At 44.0% G+C, this 16,078-nt stretch overlaps 1 protein-coding gene across 1 annotated transcript in view; it reads right to left on the bottom strand.

Moving 5' to 3' along the window:
- Positions 1–15,909, bottom strand: part of ASXL3 (ASXL transcriptional regulator 3) — a 173,112-nt gene extending 157,203 nt beyond the window's left edge. The window contains exon 1 of the mRNA XM_036419042.2: positions 15,733–15,909. Coding sequence (XP_036274935.1) covers positions 15,733–15,786 — 54 coding nt within the window. The 5' untranslated portion in view covers positions 15,787–15,909. The remainder of the gene's footprint in view (positions 1–15,732) is intronic.
- Positions 15,910–16,078: the final 169 nt, after the last annotated feature.

A 16,078-nucleotide genomic window follows, 5' to 3' on the forward strand; every position in this document is an offset into this window, starting at 1 on the left:
TCTTCCCCTCCTCTTCTTTTTTTTCTTCTTCTTCTCTCTCTTTTCTCTCTCTCTCTTAAATAAATAAAATCAATAAATATTTTTTTAAAAGCTGGTCTGTGAGGGTAAACAGAACAGAAATCATCCATTGTTCTAGCATTTAAATTGGGGTAGTTAAATTTCAAAGGAAACAGACCAGCAAAATCTTTAGAATTTTTGCAATGGCATCTTTGGCCTTAACATTTTTAAAAATATATTTTTTATTGATTTCAGGAAGGGAGAGGGAGAGAGATAGAAACATCAATGATGAAAGAGTCATTGATCAGCTGCCTCCTGTATGGAGCCCATAATCCAGGCATGTGCCCTGACCAGGAATCAAACCATGCCATCCTGGTTCATAGGTTGATGCTTAACCACTGAGTAACACCAGCCAGGAGGCCTTAACATTTTTTAAATGTAAAATGAACTCACAAAAAATCATACCAGAAATAATGCATGAGAAGTATCTTCATTAATACACTTAAGATCTAGAGCTCCAAAGTTGGGCAGACATGGATTTCAATTGCTCACTACTTATTACTTCAGCAAGTTAGTTTACTCTCTCTGTAGCAAAGGTAATGGCATTACAATTTGTTTTCCCAGCATATTTTAGATCTGCCCTTTATTGGTGTTTTTATGTAATTTTCATCTGTTCCTGGAATCTTTGTGTGGCAATCAATCATGTTACCTGATCCCAGCCATTGCTGTTGGTGAGTTACAGGTACATCAGCTGAGTAGGACAAAGTGAAAACTTTTCTGGGATTGGCATTAAATCATCATCATCATCATCATCATCATCATCATCATCTACACTAATAAAAGAGAAAGATGCAAACTGACCATACCTGTATGATGCCCAGCTGCCAATCAGGAGTAAGTATGCAAATTAACCCAACAAAGATGACAGGTTAATTTGCATACAGTCCGCCCTCCCCCAGCCACTCCAGACCTCTGGGCAGTGTGGCAAGGCAGAAATGCGGCTCTGGTAGCCAGAGGAAGGAAGGCCCATTCTTACACAAATCTTTGTGCATCGGGCCTCCAGTAATAATAATAATAATAATAAAAAGGAGAAGAAAAAGAAGAAAGAGGAGAGCGAGGTAGGTAGATAGGTAGGTTTACAGGTTGAAATTCTGCTTGTGTTGGTTTGCTAAGCTTGGAGAGTGCATTCTGGGGTTCTAGTGACAAATCTTATCTTGCTCAAGACTTGAACTGAACCCCACCTGCAGGATGAAGACAAGATAAAAACAAAGACAAAAGGGAGAAAGCAAATACCTGGATGGCATTCTCTAGTCTCCATACCCACTTACAACTAAAGTCCACCCTTTGATTTTTTCAGTCGTGTGAGCCTTTTTGCTTACACTAGTTTTAGTTCAATTTCTGTTGCAATGGAGAGAAACTGAAGTATTACACATTCTAAATATCAATTTCTTAATTGGAAAAAAATGTGTGTAATATTACAACACGTCTCATAGGTTTGCTCTTATGATTAAACAATATTGGAACCAAAAGGTGGTGCATTGTCTCGTGAGACTGAAGAATGAATTCATGGAGGAAGAGGTAAGGGAAAGCGGAGTTTACTGATAGACAGCCTCCCTCCAGCAGGGAGGGGACCCAAGTGGGATGCTGCCAACACACTCTGTCTAGGGGTAGATATATGCCCACCTGGCTTCTGATTGGTCCTTCAGCAGCAGCTCTCTGTCTAGAGGTGTTGGTTGTTCCCTGCCCAGCAACTCCCGCCTAGCTGGGTTTTCACCTGGCCAAGTTGCCTTAGCAACTAGTCAGCAAGCTTTAAGCCTGATATTCCTGGACTTCCGCTTTTCCTTTTCTCCCGTAGTCCCAACCCTAACTACCCAGCCCTCTTCTATCTCCTCAATATAATGCATAACAAGTTGGTACAGTGTCGGGCATATAAGCACTTAATAAGTACTTACTCTTATTATTAATTAGTGCTGTTTTAGCAATAGTAACATTTTGTGATAATTGACATACTAAAATTATACCATCATTATATCAGAATCTTACATTCTCAAAAGGAGGCTCTGATAGCCGAGCATATAAATATTTTACTTACATTTATAAAGGAGATTATTTACTTTGCAAACATTTCCAATCTGTGTTGTAATCAATGCACTAGGTAATTCTTCTCCTGGATTGGAAGTGATAGCAAGCCTTTATAGATCATCATTGCACCTTATTAAAATCAAACATAGAAGATTACATTTAGGTTATTAAATTACTACACTGCACAACTTTACATCTACAGAGAAATATCTCTTGGGCCCTATGTGGTTTATTCTTTTTTTTTTACATTAATTTCCCAAAGGTCAAGGTTCGTATCTTATTTCATTCACATGTCAGCTAACATAATGGCAGAAATTGACTACTTTTCAGTGCTATTAAGCATGATGACTGCTAAATTATTATCCCAAAGAAGTAAAAGATACTGGTGAGCTGAAAGTAGACACACTTACAAAATCCATCAATTGTCCAATTGATTCTTGGGAAATTTAATCCCTTCTCTAGATTGTATAGTGACAGTTCAGCAATGTCTCAGAAATAAATGAGGACATAATTTTTATAGTCCCACTGATCTGTTGAAAACTTTTAGAGACTTTCTTCTGACGGCTCCCTGGGAAAATCTCTGACTCATTCACTTTACTCAACTGTGATCGGCACTAACTTAACATGAGGTAGTGCATCAGGCTCTCAGGAAACAATTATAAACAAGTAAACAACTCATTATATTGCCACAACCACAAAGCGCTTTGGGAACATATAAAGGTTTCTCAAAGAAAGATGAGCCCTGAAGAAAGTGTGGGAATGTACCAGATAAAAAGAAGAGGAGGCTGGGAGGGAGGACTTTATGACGAGAAGGAACAACATGTACAAAGTCGTGGCAAAAAAGGAGGGACAGCATGATAAACTCAAAGCTCTCACAGTCCTTTTCTACGTCGGATGTTTAGGATGCAACTGCAAGAGAGTGAAGCAATGAAGTCAGGCAAGCACACAAAAGACAAGCCCGAAGGATTCTGAAACAAGAATGATTGCACTCGCAGAAGAATGAGACACCAGCACAAGTTTTTGGCCCTGACAGGTTTGGCTCAGTGGAAAGAGCCTCAGCCTGAGGGGGGGTAGGGGGGGGGGGGTCCCAGGTTTGATTCGGGTCAAACGCACATGCCCAGGTCATGGGCTCAGTCTCTATAGTGTCAGGTGTTCAGGAGTCAGCCGATCAATGATGCTTTCTCATCGTTGATGTTTCTATTTCTCTATCCCTTTCCCTTCCTCTCTGAAATCAATAAAAATTAAAAATTAAAAAAAAAAAAAAAGTTGTTTGAGAAGGCCAGGCCTGAATGCCTCCATGGTTGAGTGTTGACCTATGAACCAGGTGGTCATGGTCTCAGGTTGTGGGCTCGATCTCCAGTAGGGGGCGTGCAAGAGGCAGCCGATCAATGATTCTCTCTCATTATTGATGTGTCTATCTGTCTCTCCCTCTCCCTCTCTGAAATCAACAAAAATATACATTTTTAAAGGAGCTATTTTGTATATTCCTCATTAGCGACACCAAATTCATTCTCTACCCTTCTCCATGCAACTCTGTAACCTGTAGCCTGACATCTATGAATTTCCTCAACGAAGACGCCCTGCGATGGACTCAGCCTACGGGGGCACCGGCTGATGATGAGAGAATGAAAGGAGAGACGGGTCAGTACTGATGTCCAGATCTCCCTCACATTTCCAAAGAGGCGTCGGAGCCCCAGAAGTGGCGCAGCTACAGCCACAGCAGCCAGAGAGAGAGAGAGAATGTGGACAGTAGGGAACCCAGGAAGGGCTGGTCCCTGTGGTTGGGTTGAAAGAGGCCATAACCCCAGGCATGAAGGTCCTGGGAGGCCCTGGATCTGGTGAGGTCCCTGAGGCAACACCAGTGGTGCAGCTCCAGCAGTTTCCCCTAGGGGGCTATGGAGAAGAATGGGGGCATCCCAAAGCCATCAATAACCAATACTCCTTTGTGTAACATCCACACCCACCCTTTCTCCACGTTCTTGCTCCCCAGCCCTCAGTTCCTGAGATGGGGCTGAGCAGGGACCTAGAAGAGCGGTAGGAATCCCCTCCCCACGTGCTTCTTACCCCTGATAGCCAAGGGCTCCCATGTTAGGACAAGAAGAGGTTAAGAGCCCTGCTAACTCCCCACTTCATACACCACAGGAGCTCCAGCCTCTGGGAAGGGGATTTGGGCTCCATGACCTCTCCAAGGGATATGAGGGCCATTTCCTCCCATTATATTTGATCACCTCCCATTAAATTTATACCCCACCCCCCAGCCAAAGGAGATGTGAGGGGTAAGGACTGTCAGTTATTATTTAAGGTGGTTGTTGTTTTAAGCAAAATGGAGAAGCATAAATAAATAAAAGGTCAAAAGGTCACAGTTTCTGTCACACATCCTTTTCCTACCCCCACAGCCCACATTACTGCAGTCACCACTCCCTGCCCTCCAGGGCTAAGGGTGCTAAGAGCTTCCTGCTGGTGCCAGCCAGGCTTTTCCCGCTGTCCTAGTTCTTTCCCTTACTATGCCCTACCTTCTTTAATCAGCTGGCTAGGATAGAACCGTGGTCAGCAATCTGCGGCTCTTGAGCCACATGCAGATCTTTGGCCCCTTGAATATGGCTCTTCAACAAAATATCATGGCTTGGGTGAGTCTATTCTGAAGAAGAGGTGTTAGAAGAAGTTTAAGTTTAAAGAATCTGGCTCTCAAAAGAAATTTCAATTGTTGTACTGTTGATATTTGGCTCTGTTGACTATTGAGTTTGCCGACCAGTGGGATAGAGCCATCTGTCTCCTATGGGAACTCAGAATCAAGAGGATACCATGGACCAGTTTTACCTTTAGTGGAACTCAAGGGGGCCCCATAAATCACTTTTACCTTTAAAGAAGCGGTTACGGAGGCAAGAAGGAGAATTATTCAAAGTGGGAGCCAGTCTAGAGACAGAGAAGCCAGTTACAAAGTTGCTGTAACCATTTAAGCAGAAGATGGAAACGATCAGACACTATAATTAACTGGCATCATCTGATCTAATGTCAGACACTCTGCTAAGTACATTATACACATTATCTTACTTAAATATTCCAACCACTCTTTCATGTTATTATTCCCCTTTAATAGACAATGAAACTAAAATGGAGAGATGTTAAATAATTTGCCCAAGGTCAAACACATAGTAAGTGGCAGGATTGAGACTCAGACATAAATCTTCCTGACTTTTAGGCCCATCATTAATCTATATACTTTCTCATCCACTGCCAGTGTCAAAGTAAATTACAGTGGAAATGGATATAAGTCTAGGATAAAAAGATAACAATTTGGAGATTTGAAGAAAAGGAGATAAAACTGGCAGAGCTTGGTGATCATGAAAAAAAGGGGGGGGGAAACACAAAAAGGCATTAATGAGGACAGTGGTGACTTTCACTGAGAAATGAGAAGAAAAAGGGGGTGCAGACTGGCTGGGATCAGGAGGCAGGGAAGAAATTATGTATTCAGTGTTAAACTTATTGATTTTGTTATTGGTATGAAACACAAATGAAATATTTCCACTCCGGTAATGAAGAGACAATATATACCTTCTCATCAGTCCCTTGTTGAGAAGCTATGGATATAGGAACTAGACTCTGACCATTAGATGCATCTGCCTGTGAATCTGAATCTTGAATGAGATATGCAAAGACAGAGAAGATTGTGATACATTCATATGACACACTAGCAACAAAGACAGCATCCCTTGTCACACTAGTCACCATGGTGACCATTAGCAGTGGTATCAATGACCATAGCCCTATGTTTGTCTGTAGCATGATATACTATGTTTGTAAGCGTGACTGTATGTTTTTGCTCCCTAGCCTCTACTGATCTCTGCCTATGTTTTTTTAAATATATTTTATTGATTTTGTACAGAGAGGAAGGGAGAGAGATAGAGAGCTAGAAACATCGATGAGAGAGAGTCATTGACCAGCTGCCTCTTGCACACCCCCTACTGGGGATATGACCGCAACCAAGGTACATGCCCTCGACCAGAATCGAACCCGGGTCCCTTCAGTCCCCAAGCCAACGCTCTATCCATTGAGCCAAACCGGTTTCGGCTCTGCCTATTTTTCAATCCTGTTTCCCCCCCGATACTTCCTGATGATTATTATGAACTACTCTGTGGCCTCCAAAAATCTCTTTTTCTACTTAAGTTAGCAAGATGCCTGTAACCCATAATTCTGATTAATAACACCAACACATTCATTGCTATAGCCAGTTAAATATTAGGGGGCTCCTTCCTGCATTGCTCTTAAATCATTTTCAATCAAAAGCTAGAAATGCTAAATCTGCTAGCTGTTGAAGGAACTCTTAGAAGAATTCAAAGAATTCATGGCCTCGTGGGAATACAAAGCACTAAATGAGCTCTATACCACAACATGATTAAAAATTCAAAGCATAGAAAGGGTAACAAGTGTACTCGAAAGAAAGAAAGAAAGAAAGAAAGAAAGAAAGAAAGAAAGAAAGAAAGAAAGAAAGAAGGAAGGAAGGAAGGAAGGAAGGAAGGAAGGAAGGAAGGAAGGAAGGAAGGAAGGAAGGAAGGAAGGAGAGAGAGAGTGTACTCTACGTACGAAGTACAAACAAACCCATCCATAAATATTAAGGAAGAGTATTAAAAGTCCAGAACTTCAAGGATAAAGGTGATATGTAGCAATTCTCAGATTCAAAAAACATATCACCACTTAAAAAAAAAACAAAACTCACCACAGACAAGGTATCATAAGCATTGATGCAAGAACATAATAAAGATACATTTCAAAGGACTAAGGGGAAAAAAAAGTCAACTAAGACTTTTATAACTAGCTAAATTATCATGCAAAGGTGAGGGCAACATGGGATCTCTCTGATTACTTTTTTCCTACGTACTAAGTTTCTCCATCTTTTTTTTTCTTTTTTTTTTATGAAAGATGTGCTAAACCTTGTGAAGAGATCCTCTGGATTGTAATCTACGTACGTGGGGGAATAATGCTCCCTAAAGGCCGCTCTTGACCACTTTCACAGGAATGACTCAATATAATCAGATCTGTTCTGGGGGGATAAATACAGTTTTAGTATGCAAGAGTTGGAAAAGAGATTAGAGAGAAGAGTAGTTGGGAGGTCAAAACTATATAAAACATAGTGAATAAAAACAGAAGGCTCTGAATGTGAGCTATACTTAGAAGACAATTTGCCCCTCTCTGCACATCCCATGTGTGTCAGTAACATAGATTAGTGGTTGCCAACCTGTGGTCCTGGGACCAATGATGGCCCCTGAGGTTCGAAAGGTTGACGACCGCTGATATAGGTAAGTCCCTCCCAAACAGGCATGTCATCACATTCTCCTTCTGTGACCAACGCATAACACATTTGTAGGAGGTATGCAATAGTTGCTTAACAACTGAACAAGTTTTCTTTGGAATACTCATAGTACACAAAAAATAAATCACAGGAATTGTTAATATATTTAGGGAAAAGATCAAGGCTGGAATCCTCATCCTGGGAGACTCGCCATTGGAGGGTGTGAGACTGCCAAAGAGGGAAGACGATGAAATAATAAAGAGAAGGGCAGGGAGAATTCTGAGATGAATCAATGCCGAAAGGGAAGCTGCAGGAAGAGACCCTCAAGCAAGAAGGAATGGGTGAGAAGAGTGATAGAAAAGAACAGGAAGACTATCAAAGAAGTTTGATTCAAGTTGTTTTAACTGAATTTCTAGGATGGATATTTAAACAAATAAGAAATTAAACTAAACAGAAAGGATTTAGAAAAGACTATTTCTAATTGCAAGATGTTGAAAGAGTTTTAACACATTTTAAAGGAACAAGATTTTTCTCAAAAACACTTTTTTAAAATAAGAGATTATTTGTTGTGTGTGCATGATGGGAGCGGGAGGGGAGGGGGAATACCAGGAGGCTGGAGAGTAATAGAATTCTGATGGTCCAGCTACCACTTTAGTGCTATAATCATGTCAACAAGGTTTTGATATATGTACAAATCACATGGGCATTAAAAAAAAACAAAACACCTAAGAACAATAAACAACAGCCTCACTATATCATGACTTCTCTATGACTGAGCTGGAGAAAAAGCCCCCAAAATCCAATCTCAAAATTCCAACTCTTTCAAATTATTAAGATTTGCCGAAACCGGTTTGGCTCAGTGGATAGAGCGTCGGCCTGTGGACTGAAAGGTCCCAGGTTCGATTCCGGTCAAGGGAATGTACCTTGGTTGTGGGCACATCCCCAGTAGGGGGTGTGCAAGAGGCAGCTGATCGATGATTCTCTCTCATCGATGTTTCTAACTCTCTATCCCTCTCTCTTCAATTTTATTGATTTTTTTACAATAAAATATATTTTAATAAATGAATAAATAAATAAATAAATAAAATTATTAAGATCTGTTAAAGTACAGTATGTTAACAAAATCCTGTCTCCTGAATAAGGTGAAGAGTGTCAATTCTACGCCCTTCTTTACCGTAAGGCACTGGTAATATATTCAGAAGTCAACTATTGCACAACTAAAGAAAAATGGAACACTTGCCCCCAAAATACCAATTATGGAATTATTTTAGAAAGCCTTATCTCATTTTTTTTCCTGGACCAACTTATGCTAAACCTATGCAAAATAAACCAAGGTATCTCACTACATCGAGCAGTAAATTATATATCTGTATACTTTGAAATAATCTTACCGTTTCTAAGCATGTCCACTAAGTATAAATGGCGCTGCGTGGGAGAATCCCTCAGGTGATAAAAGTTCCCACCAAAGCAAGGGTCTTGGGTGTCGTTGGAGTTATATATCTGAGCTATTAAAACCAATGTTCTGACGAGCCCTTTGGCTCTAACCCCGGGGCATGAATTTGCCTTCCAACTACACAAGCAAGTGTCAGAGGGCTCTATGTCAATCAATCCCGGGAAGGGCCTAGTCCCAATTGAGTGTTGTCACTTGCTGACATGAAAACCAGCAACAGTTAATTGTTGGGACTTCAAGTGGGAATATTGAGGGATGAGGAGAGGTATAGGTGTCGAAGTTCAGGCTGATAAAGCTGTTAATTGCTACCCTTTTATGTAGACTTGTATAATAATGAAAACAATGTGGTTAATCATATAATGTTCCTATTTGTTCCCCAAGGGCTCTTCAGGGAAAGTTTCAGTCCAGGCTAGATTTCCCCAGCTCCCGGCTGTGCGGTGACAAAGGCAGAACAATCCAGGCACTCAGGGCTGGCAAACAGCTGAATGGGGTCCCACACAGGGGCCCCGCCCCGGCCCGTCAGGAAGGGGCCAGTGTGCCCCTGACAACCTCTGGGGGAGGAACTGAGAAGTATAAATGAACAACTTCAAGCAGACTTTTGATGATTAAGGAGGGAAATGAAGAGAGAGAAAAAGGAGGGAGGGAGGGAGGGAGGGAGAGAGAAGGGAGAGACTGAGAGACAGACAGAGGCTGATGTAGGCTCGGATCTGCCATTCAGCAAGTCAGGTAAAGTCACATCTGTGAAAATGCCCGTGTTCCTTTTTAAATCAGAAAGACCGCACAGGGGTTAACAGGAGCTGTGCCAGGCCTGGTCCTCGGAGACAGGTGGCGATGCTGGGCACCTCATTAAATCACACCTGGAGCCCCATTTCCTGAGGTCCCCCAGTGATCTCAGAGCCTTTTGGGAAGCGCAGCCCTTGGTGGTGTGTTTTCTACAGATGCATACTGCTTACTGATGCTCACTGTGCCTCATCTGGCAAAGGCTATTATAGCGTAAAGTTGTGTTATTTAAAATAAATTATTTCCAACACCATTTTGTTTTCAGACTCTTTATTACCAAGTAATGGCAGCATTCAGAGACACCCCAAGACCTTGCCAATCCATTCCCTCTCTATAAGGGACAGTCATTCTGTTTTGTGTGGGCTTTTTGTGTGTGTTGTTGTTGTTGTTGTTGTTGTTTTAATTCTTTCTACCAACACCTACCTCACCAGTCCCATGCTACAACTGACAAGGACCAACTGCCTTAAAAATGACTTTCAAATCCCTCTGCCCCACATAATTTCCAACTCTATTGCGGGCCCCTGCCCCCTCCCCTCCAGACTTCTGATATTTCCAGGCGTGTCTTGGGCAGTGGCCCCTGAACCCATCCTCTCTCCTGACTCTACACCTTTATCCACATGGTTTTCTCAGAATGTTCTCCTCTTGTCACCTGTTTGATTCGTATTTCAAGGACGAACCAAGTTTCATTCAACCCATCAAGCCATCTACAATCACTCTCTGCCACTCAGCTCTCCCCGCGTGCATCTGTAAACTCGCACCTGCCTGATGGTTCATGGGCACCTCTGATGGTGTCCGCTCAGTCACCCCCTTTCCCTCGTCTCCTCTCCTGAACTGCATGTGGGGGAGCCCTCAATATGTTTAAGGAACATATGCACCTTTCCAATGCATTTCAGTGAACTAATGAAGCTATTACATGATTAAATATTAAATTTAATTGCTATACAAGTTAGCTTTCCTGTAGTGAAATTCCTTTACAGGTATAACTCTACAAGTCTAAAAGCCAGAGCGTGCTGAGAAAAGAGTCCGTCTCTGACACCCAAGGAACTGTCTGCTTACCAAAGAGTTTGTCAAAGAAGAGGAAAATGTTAAGACTCATTTCTTAAAATTCCCTTTCATGTTAGCAAGACATAAAAAATTAACCACCTAAACAGGAGGCCTGAGTTCACATTTCTCATCATTTCAAACACATGTTATTTCAACTTGAAACTCATTTCTTAAAATATGGAGATCGCTGAACTCATCCATCTTTTAAATTGCAGAATGAAAATGGGGGCCCGTGCCTGAAAGAAGAGATGATGAGCTATAGACATACAGAGATGAGACAGAGAGTAAATGTAGGTACCGGAAAACCGCTGAATGGAACCAAAGGAAATGAAAGTGATTGGAAAGCAAACTCCGTTTGCTAAATACACTTGCCACACTTCCAGGCTGGTACGCCACATCACCAGGATGCTCCTGTGCACCTTTGGGGATCACTCCAAATCACAGATCACCGTACTCTCAGCTGGTGGGGTCTGGTCACCATCTACCATCTCAGCGGCAGGAGCACAGTGAGGTGCCAACAGCAAAACCTATCTCTCTCCTGGTCCCCATGTCCATCGCTCCGGAGAAATGATGCTTATTTCCAAAACACAAACACCAGAGGCCAGGCAACCAATAAAGGGACAATTATGAATAGTTTTCAATCGTAATGGTTACCACCACCACTCAGTGTTGTCTGCTTACCAAAGAGTGTTGTCTCCTTACCCTGACAGCTGAGGTAGACTGCAATGCATTGTCAATCTCCCCTCTGCAAACGCTTCGCACAGACCTCCTTTAATTAATAAACTCGATACTTAGTTTTTAATACAATGTGATTTACAAGATGTCCATTTCTCCAAGACCTCTAGCAGTCCTGCCATGGCTTACAGAGATCCGTGCCAGCTTTCTCCCAACAAGGAGGCACATTTGCCATTTAAAATCTTTTTCCAAAGGTCACCTTGAACTACCACAAAAAAAAAAAAAAGAAAAGAAAAAAAAAAGCAAGCCCCACTGATATTCATTATCTGTGTGAATATATCTCAACTGTGAGCAAATAAATCAGCCATGTTACCAAGCACAAAGCTACTAGAGATTAAGATTTATTTTCAGGTGCCAGCGAGGCCAAACAAAGATGCTAAGGAGTGAAACAAATGGAAGGACATTCGGGGAACAAATTAATACACGGAACCACTATCTGAGCAGCAGCATTCCCTGTAGAACAAAGTGATGAAACTATCAAAAAGCACTTCTCGAAGCAACATTTGTGCATGTCAAAAAAAAAAATTTAACCTGGAATAAATATATAAATAACAGTATGTTCTGTGTTAAGCCAGTAACAAAGAAACCCCTTAGTGCTGTAAAACAGAGTCCTGTCAAACCATATATATATATATATATATATATATATATATATATATATTTTTTTTTTTTTTTTTTTTTTTTTTTTTACAAAGAAGCATGAAGATCCTTTCACGGCGGTTTAAACTGTATTTAAGGTAACAGAGGGAAGACTTCAGATAAAAGTCAGAAAGATTAAAGTCGAAGCTCCCGCTCGCCAGGAGCCATGGTTCTGATTTTTCTCCTCACTGCCGGTCTGCAAACATGAAGACAGAAGATGCTGGCATGTGGCTCTGGGGGCTCCTGGGAGACTCCCCCACCTTGGGGGAGCAGGGAGCACGGGTGGACACGCATGTGGCTGGGGAGCAGGCTGCATATGAAATGGCAATGCGCAAAGTAACCACCCCAACTGCAGAAGGCCGGGGGAGGGGAGGGGACGCAGGGCTGAAATTTCTGCAACTGATGCAGGGCAAAAAGAAAGAGGGAGAAAGAAAAAAAAAAAAAAAAAAAAAGATGTGGTATTACTGTTTTAAAATGGCAGCCTGTTAATAATCACTGCATTCCTGAAAACACAGGGCAATCCCAGCTCCGCCTTCTCCCCTGACCGAGCACAGTGCTCACTCCCTGGGAACTGGTGGGCTTGGCGCTGAGGCTCCCTTTAAAAAAAACCCTGGAGGTGCCACTCAGGAGTTTATAGGCTTGGAGACCTTATACTTCTCTGACAAAGAAAAAAACAAACAAAAAAAGATACGAAAATGCTGTTTTCGCCTGGCAGGGCTTAGTTACTCTGGACAGAATGGTTCTTGCATGTATGTTTTTCTTCAAAATGTACACAAAGCGGCCCTGAAACACAGCTTTTGGTTCACAGATCAAAACATCTATTTTGCATTTCTTCTCCCTTAATATTGTCTCCTTCAAGAAAATCACTTTCCCTCTCTCCCTCTCTCCCTCTCTCCCTCTCTCCCTCTCTCCCTCTCTCCCTCTCTCCCTCTCTCCCTCTCTCTCTCTCTCTCCCTCCCAATCTCTCTCTCTCTGTATACACTGTATGAACTGGAAGGTTATTCTTAATGTGAATTTGGATCGTCTCTCTTCAGTTCATATATTGCACGAACCACATACTGGGTTGTATATTTTCAGGCCATCCTGAGTATTTACTTTTAAAATCAGACACTTGGTTTAACAGTGGATGAAGGAAGGCTAAAAAAAAAAGTCCTTAACAACAACACACCCGGCAGGGAGCCGTGTGAAATATGGAATGACAGTGTTTGTATCACAGAAATGCCAAGAAGAAAGCATTCCTTTGTCACGGAGTGTAAATGAACACTATCAATTTAAAGGGTACACATATCTTTCATGCAAGTCTGGAAGAGGTTTTAAGTCTCTATGCTTTCATGTAATCATAAAGAAAGCATGAAAAGAAGTCAGTATTACCCAAATCACTCTGCTATCCACAAAGTTAAGAACCATCGAGAGTCACTTTTACAAATCACAAATTTCTGAAAAAGGAATTTTGAAGTACAAGTACTTTCCGTTCTATTCGGTATTTTATTTCAACGGCAACATTTTGAATACATGCACATTTGTACAACTACCAGGGGAAAAATAACTTGAACCAAATTGAAAAATTACCATAACTACTAGTTCAATATGTCTGGTTAAAATAGAGACATCTGGTCTGTCATTAATTCTTTTGTGCTGATGACTCCTAGTGTGCCTTTTCCCATCAATGAACTTTGCAAGAAAAAAAAAAAATACAACTTCTAACAACAAAAAACCCCACGACTCAGAAATCTATTTCAACATTTGCCAATACAGATATGTTATGATTAGTTCAAACAAAGCACAGTGCTTTTCAAGAATAGCAACTGTACCCTGATTGAATGCAAATGGTTAGCTTTAAATTCCATCAGATTGATGTTCTGAAGTCATTCTCTGCAGGCAAATATGGCTAATTCATGAAAATATTTATAAGTCGACACATTGTTCACTTGTTTAAAATGCATGCGCTGAAGCTCCATAATAATACTTGATTGCCACTCCAAGGAATCTGAATAATACGTTTTGCACACCCCCACACGATTCTGAATTAATGGCTGGGCAAACAATAAGTAATGTACTGCGCTCTAGCAAAAACCCAGCGATAACACCAACCCGGCATCTACGGAACACTGCCGGCTTACTTTCCACAGATCTCTCACCACTAAGTTTCCTCTCCTGCAGGCAGTTCACTAGGGAATGGCTATGACCTCCCCATTCTTCCCCAGAGAGGGAGTGATTTGGCAATTAATATGATCGCAAATGGGGGGAGAAACCGTGACATACATGACTTACAAATGAAGAGAGGAAGGAAAGGGGCCTGGCCCCTTTCGCTACCAATAACTAGATGACCGTTTTAAAAAGGACTTTTGTCACTGCTTCACAGGGCAATAGGACCAGTGATCGAAAGCCCTTTGCTGGAATCCACAGGCATACCGGGAAGGCCCTTCAACCAAACTCAGATAATGCCTTTGGACAAATGTTCTCCTTGAGCAGGACGTAGTTATTCAAAACCATAAAAAACACACCAACAGACCACGGTTATAGAACACAACCTTTACAAAGCCAACCTTAACATGTCCTGGAGTCTCCCCTCCCACACCCACCCCCTGCTGCATGCAGTCTGCTTTCTTTAGGCCAATTTATAACAGATAGTAAGTTGGTGAATAAATATTTAATTTATGCAGCCGAGACCCTGAAAGGCTGATCTCCAAATGCAATAAGCCTTGCATTCCCATGAGGCACACTGTACAGAAATATCCTTTTTTAAAAACCATCTACAGCTGTCCTTTAAGAGGAGAAGGGAAGAGGAAAAACCCACACATACACATGCGTCGAACCGAGGCGCCGACGCCCCTCTGCCAGCCGGCATGTCTATAGAGACATTCTCCCGATGATTAAAATGTAAGCCCAGCTCCGAAAGGTTCCAGAGGAGGAAAAGCAGCCGAGTAACGCCGCCCAGGAAGCCGGCCGCGAAACACACCTCCCTGCACGCTGAGCAAGCTCGCCCCACACATGACACCGACCCAACTTCCCCAAACACACACACACACACACACACACACACACACCGGCACACGCTCACGGATTGCACACACGTGCACAGAATGTACACACAAACACCGAGCGGGGCACAATACCTAACACACACACACACACACAAACGAACTTGATCGACACACAAAACACATGCACGTATCGGTGTGCAGACAAGAACGCACCCACGTCGCGGCACACAGACCCCAGCAGCGCCCAAGCCCGCATGCACGCGCCTCGCAAGTCCGTGCGGGACACACACCGTGCACGCACGTGGAAAATGCATGAACTCACGGGACCCATGGCCCGCAGCCCGCGCCGGAGTTATTGATGGAATTCCGGGGGCGGGGGCGGGGGCGGCGGGAGGGGAGCGGCCACACAAAGGTCTCCGGGCGGCCGGGCGGCCGGGCGGGGAGCGGGGAGCGGGGAGCGGGCGGGCCGTGCGCTCGGAAATGCCCCGCGGAGCGGCCCCCGCCGAGCGCGGACGGCGAAGTGCGGGGAAGTGTCCCGGGCGCGGCGGGCGCGGGGATCCCCGAGACGATCGCTGCGCCCCGTCCGCGCGCACGCAGCCCCACGGGGGCCGGCGAGCCCACTCCCGCGGAATAACAAAGAGCGGGCGCCGGGCGCGGCGGCGGCTCGGGCTGGGGGCGGCCGTCTCGGCTGCCGCGGGCGGCGCGGGGCGAGCGGCGGGCGGGGCGGTACGTACCAGGCGGGCAGCCTCGGCCCAGGTGCGGTCCTTCTTCTTCCTCTTGTCTTTCATGTTTGCATCTCATTGAGGGTGCTGCTGGGGACGCGGGGGACTCCACGCGCGCTCGGGGCTCGGGCGCCGAGACAATGACCCAGTGACCCGGTGACCCGCACTCGCTCCTCCGCGGGGGGAGGCGCGCGGGCGGCGGCGGGAGGGAGGGAGGGAGGGAGGGAGCCGGGGGTGGGGTGGGCGCTGGGGGCGCGCGGGCGGCGGCGCGCGGGGGGCGGGCGGGGGCGGCGCGGCGGGGCCGGGGCGGGGGCGGGGGCGGCGCGGGGCCGGGCTCGCCGGTGCGGGGCTCGCGCTG

This window comes from Pipistrellus kuhlii, unplaced genomic scaffold, assembly GCF_014108245.1.
Source record: "Pipistrellus kuhlii isolate mPipKuh1 unplaced genomic scaffold, mPipKuh1.p scaffold_m20_p_6, whole genome shotgun sequence".
Lineage (NCBI taxonomy): Eukaryota > Metazoa > Chordata > Mammalia > Chiroptera > Vespertilionidae > Pipistrellus > Pipistrellus kuhlii.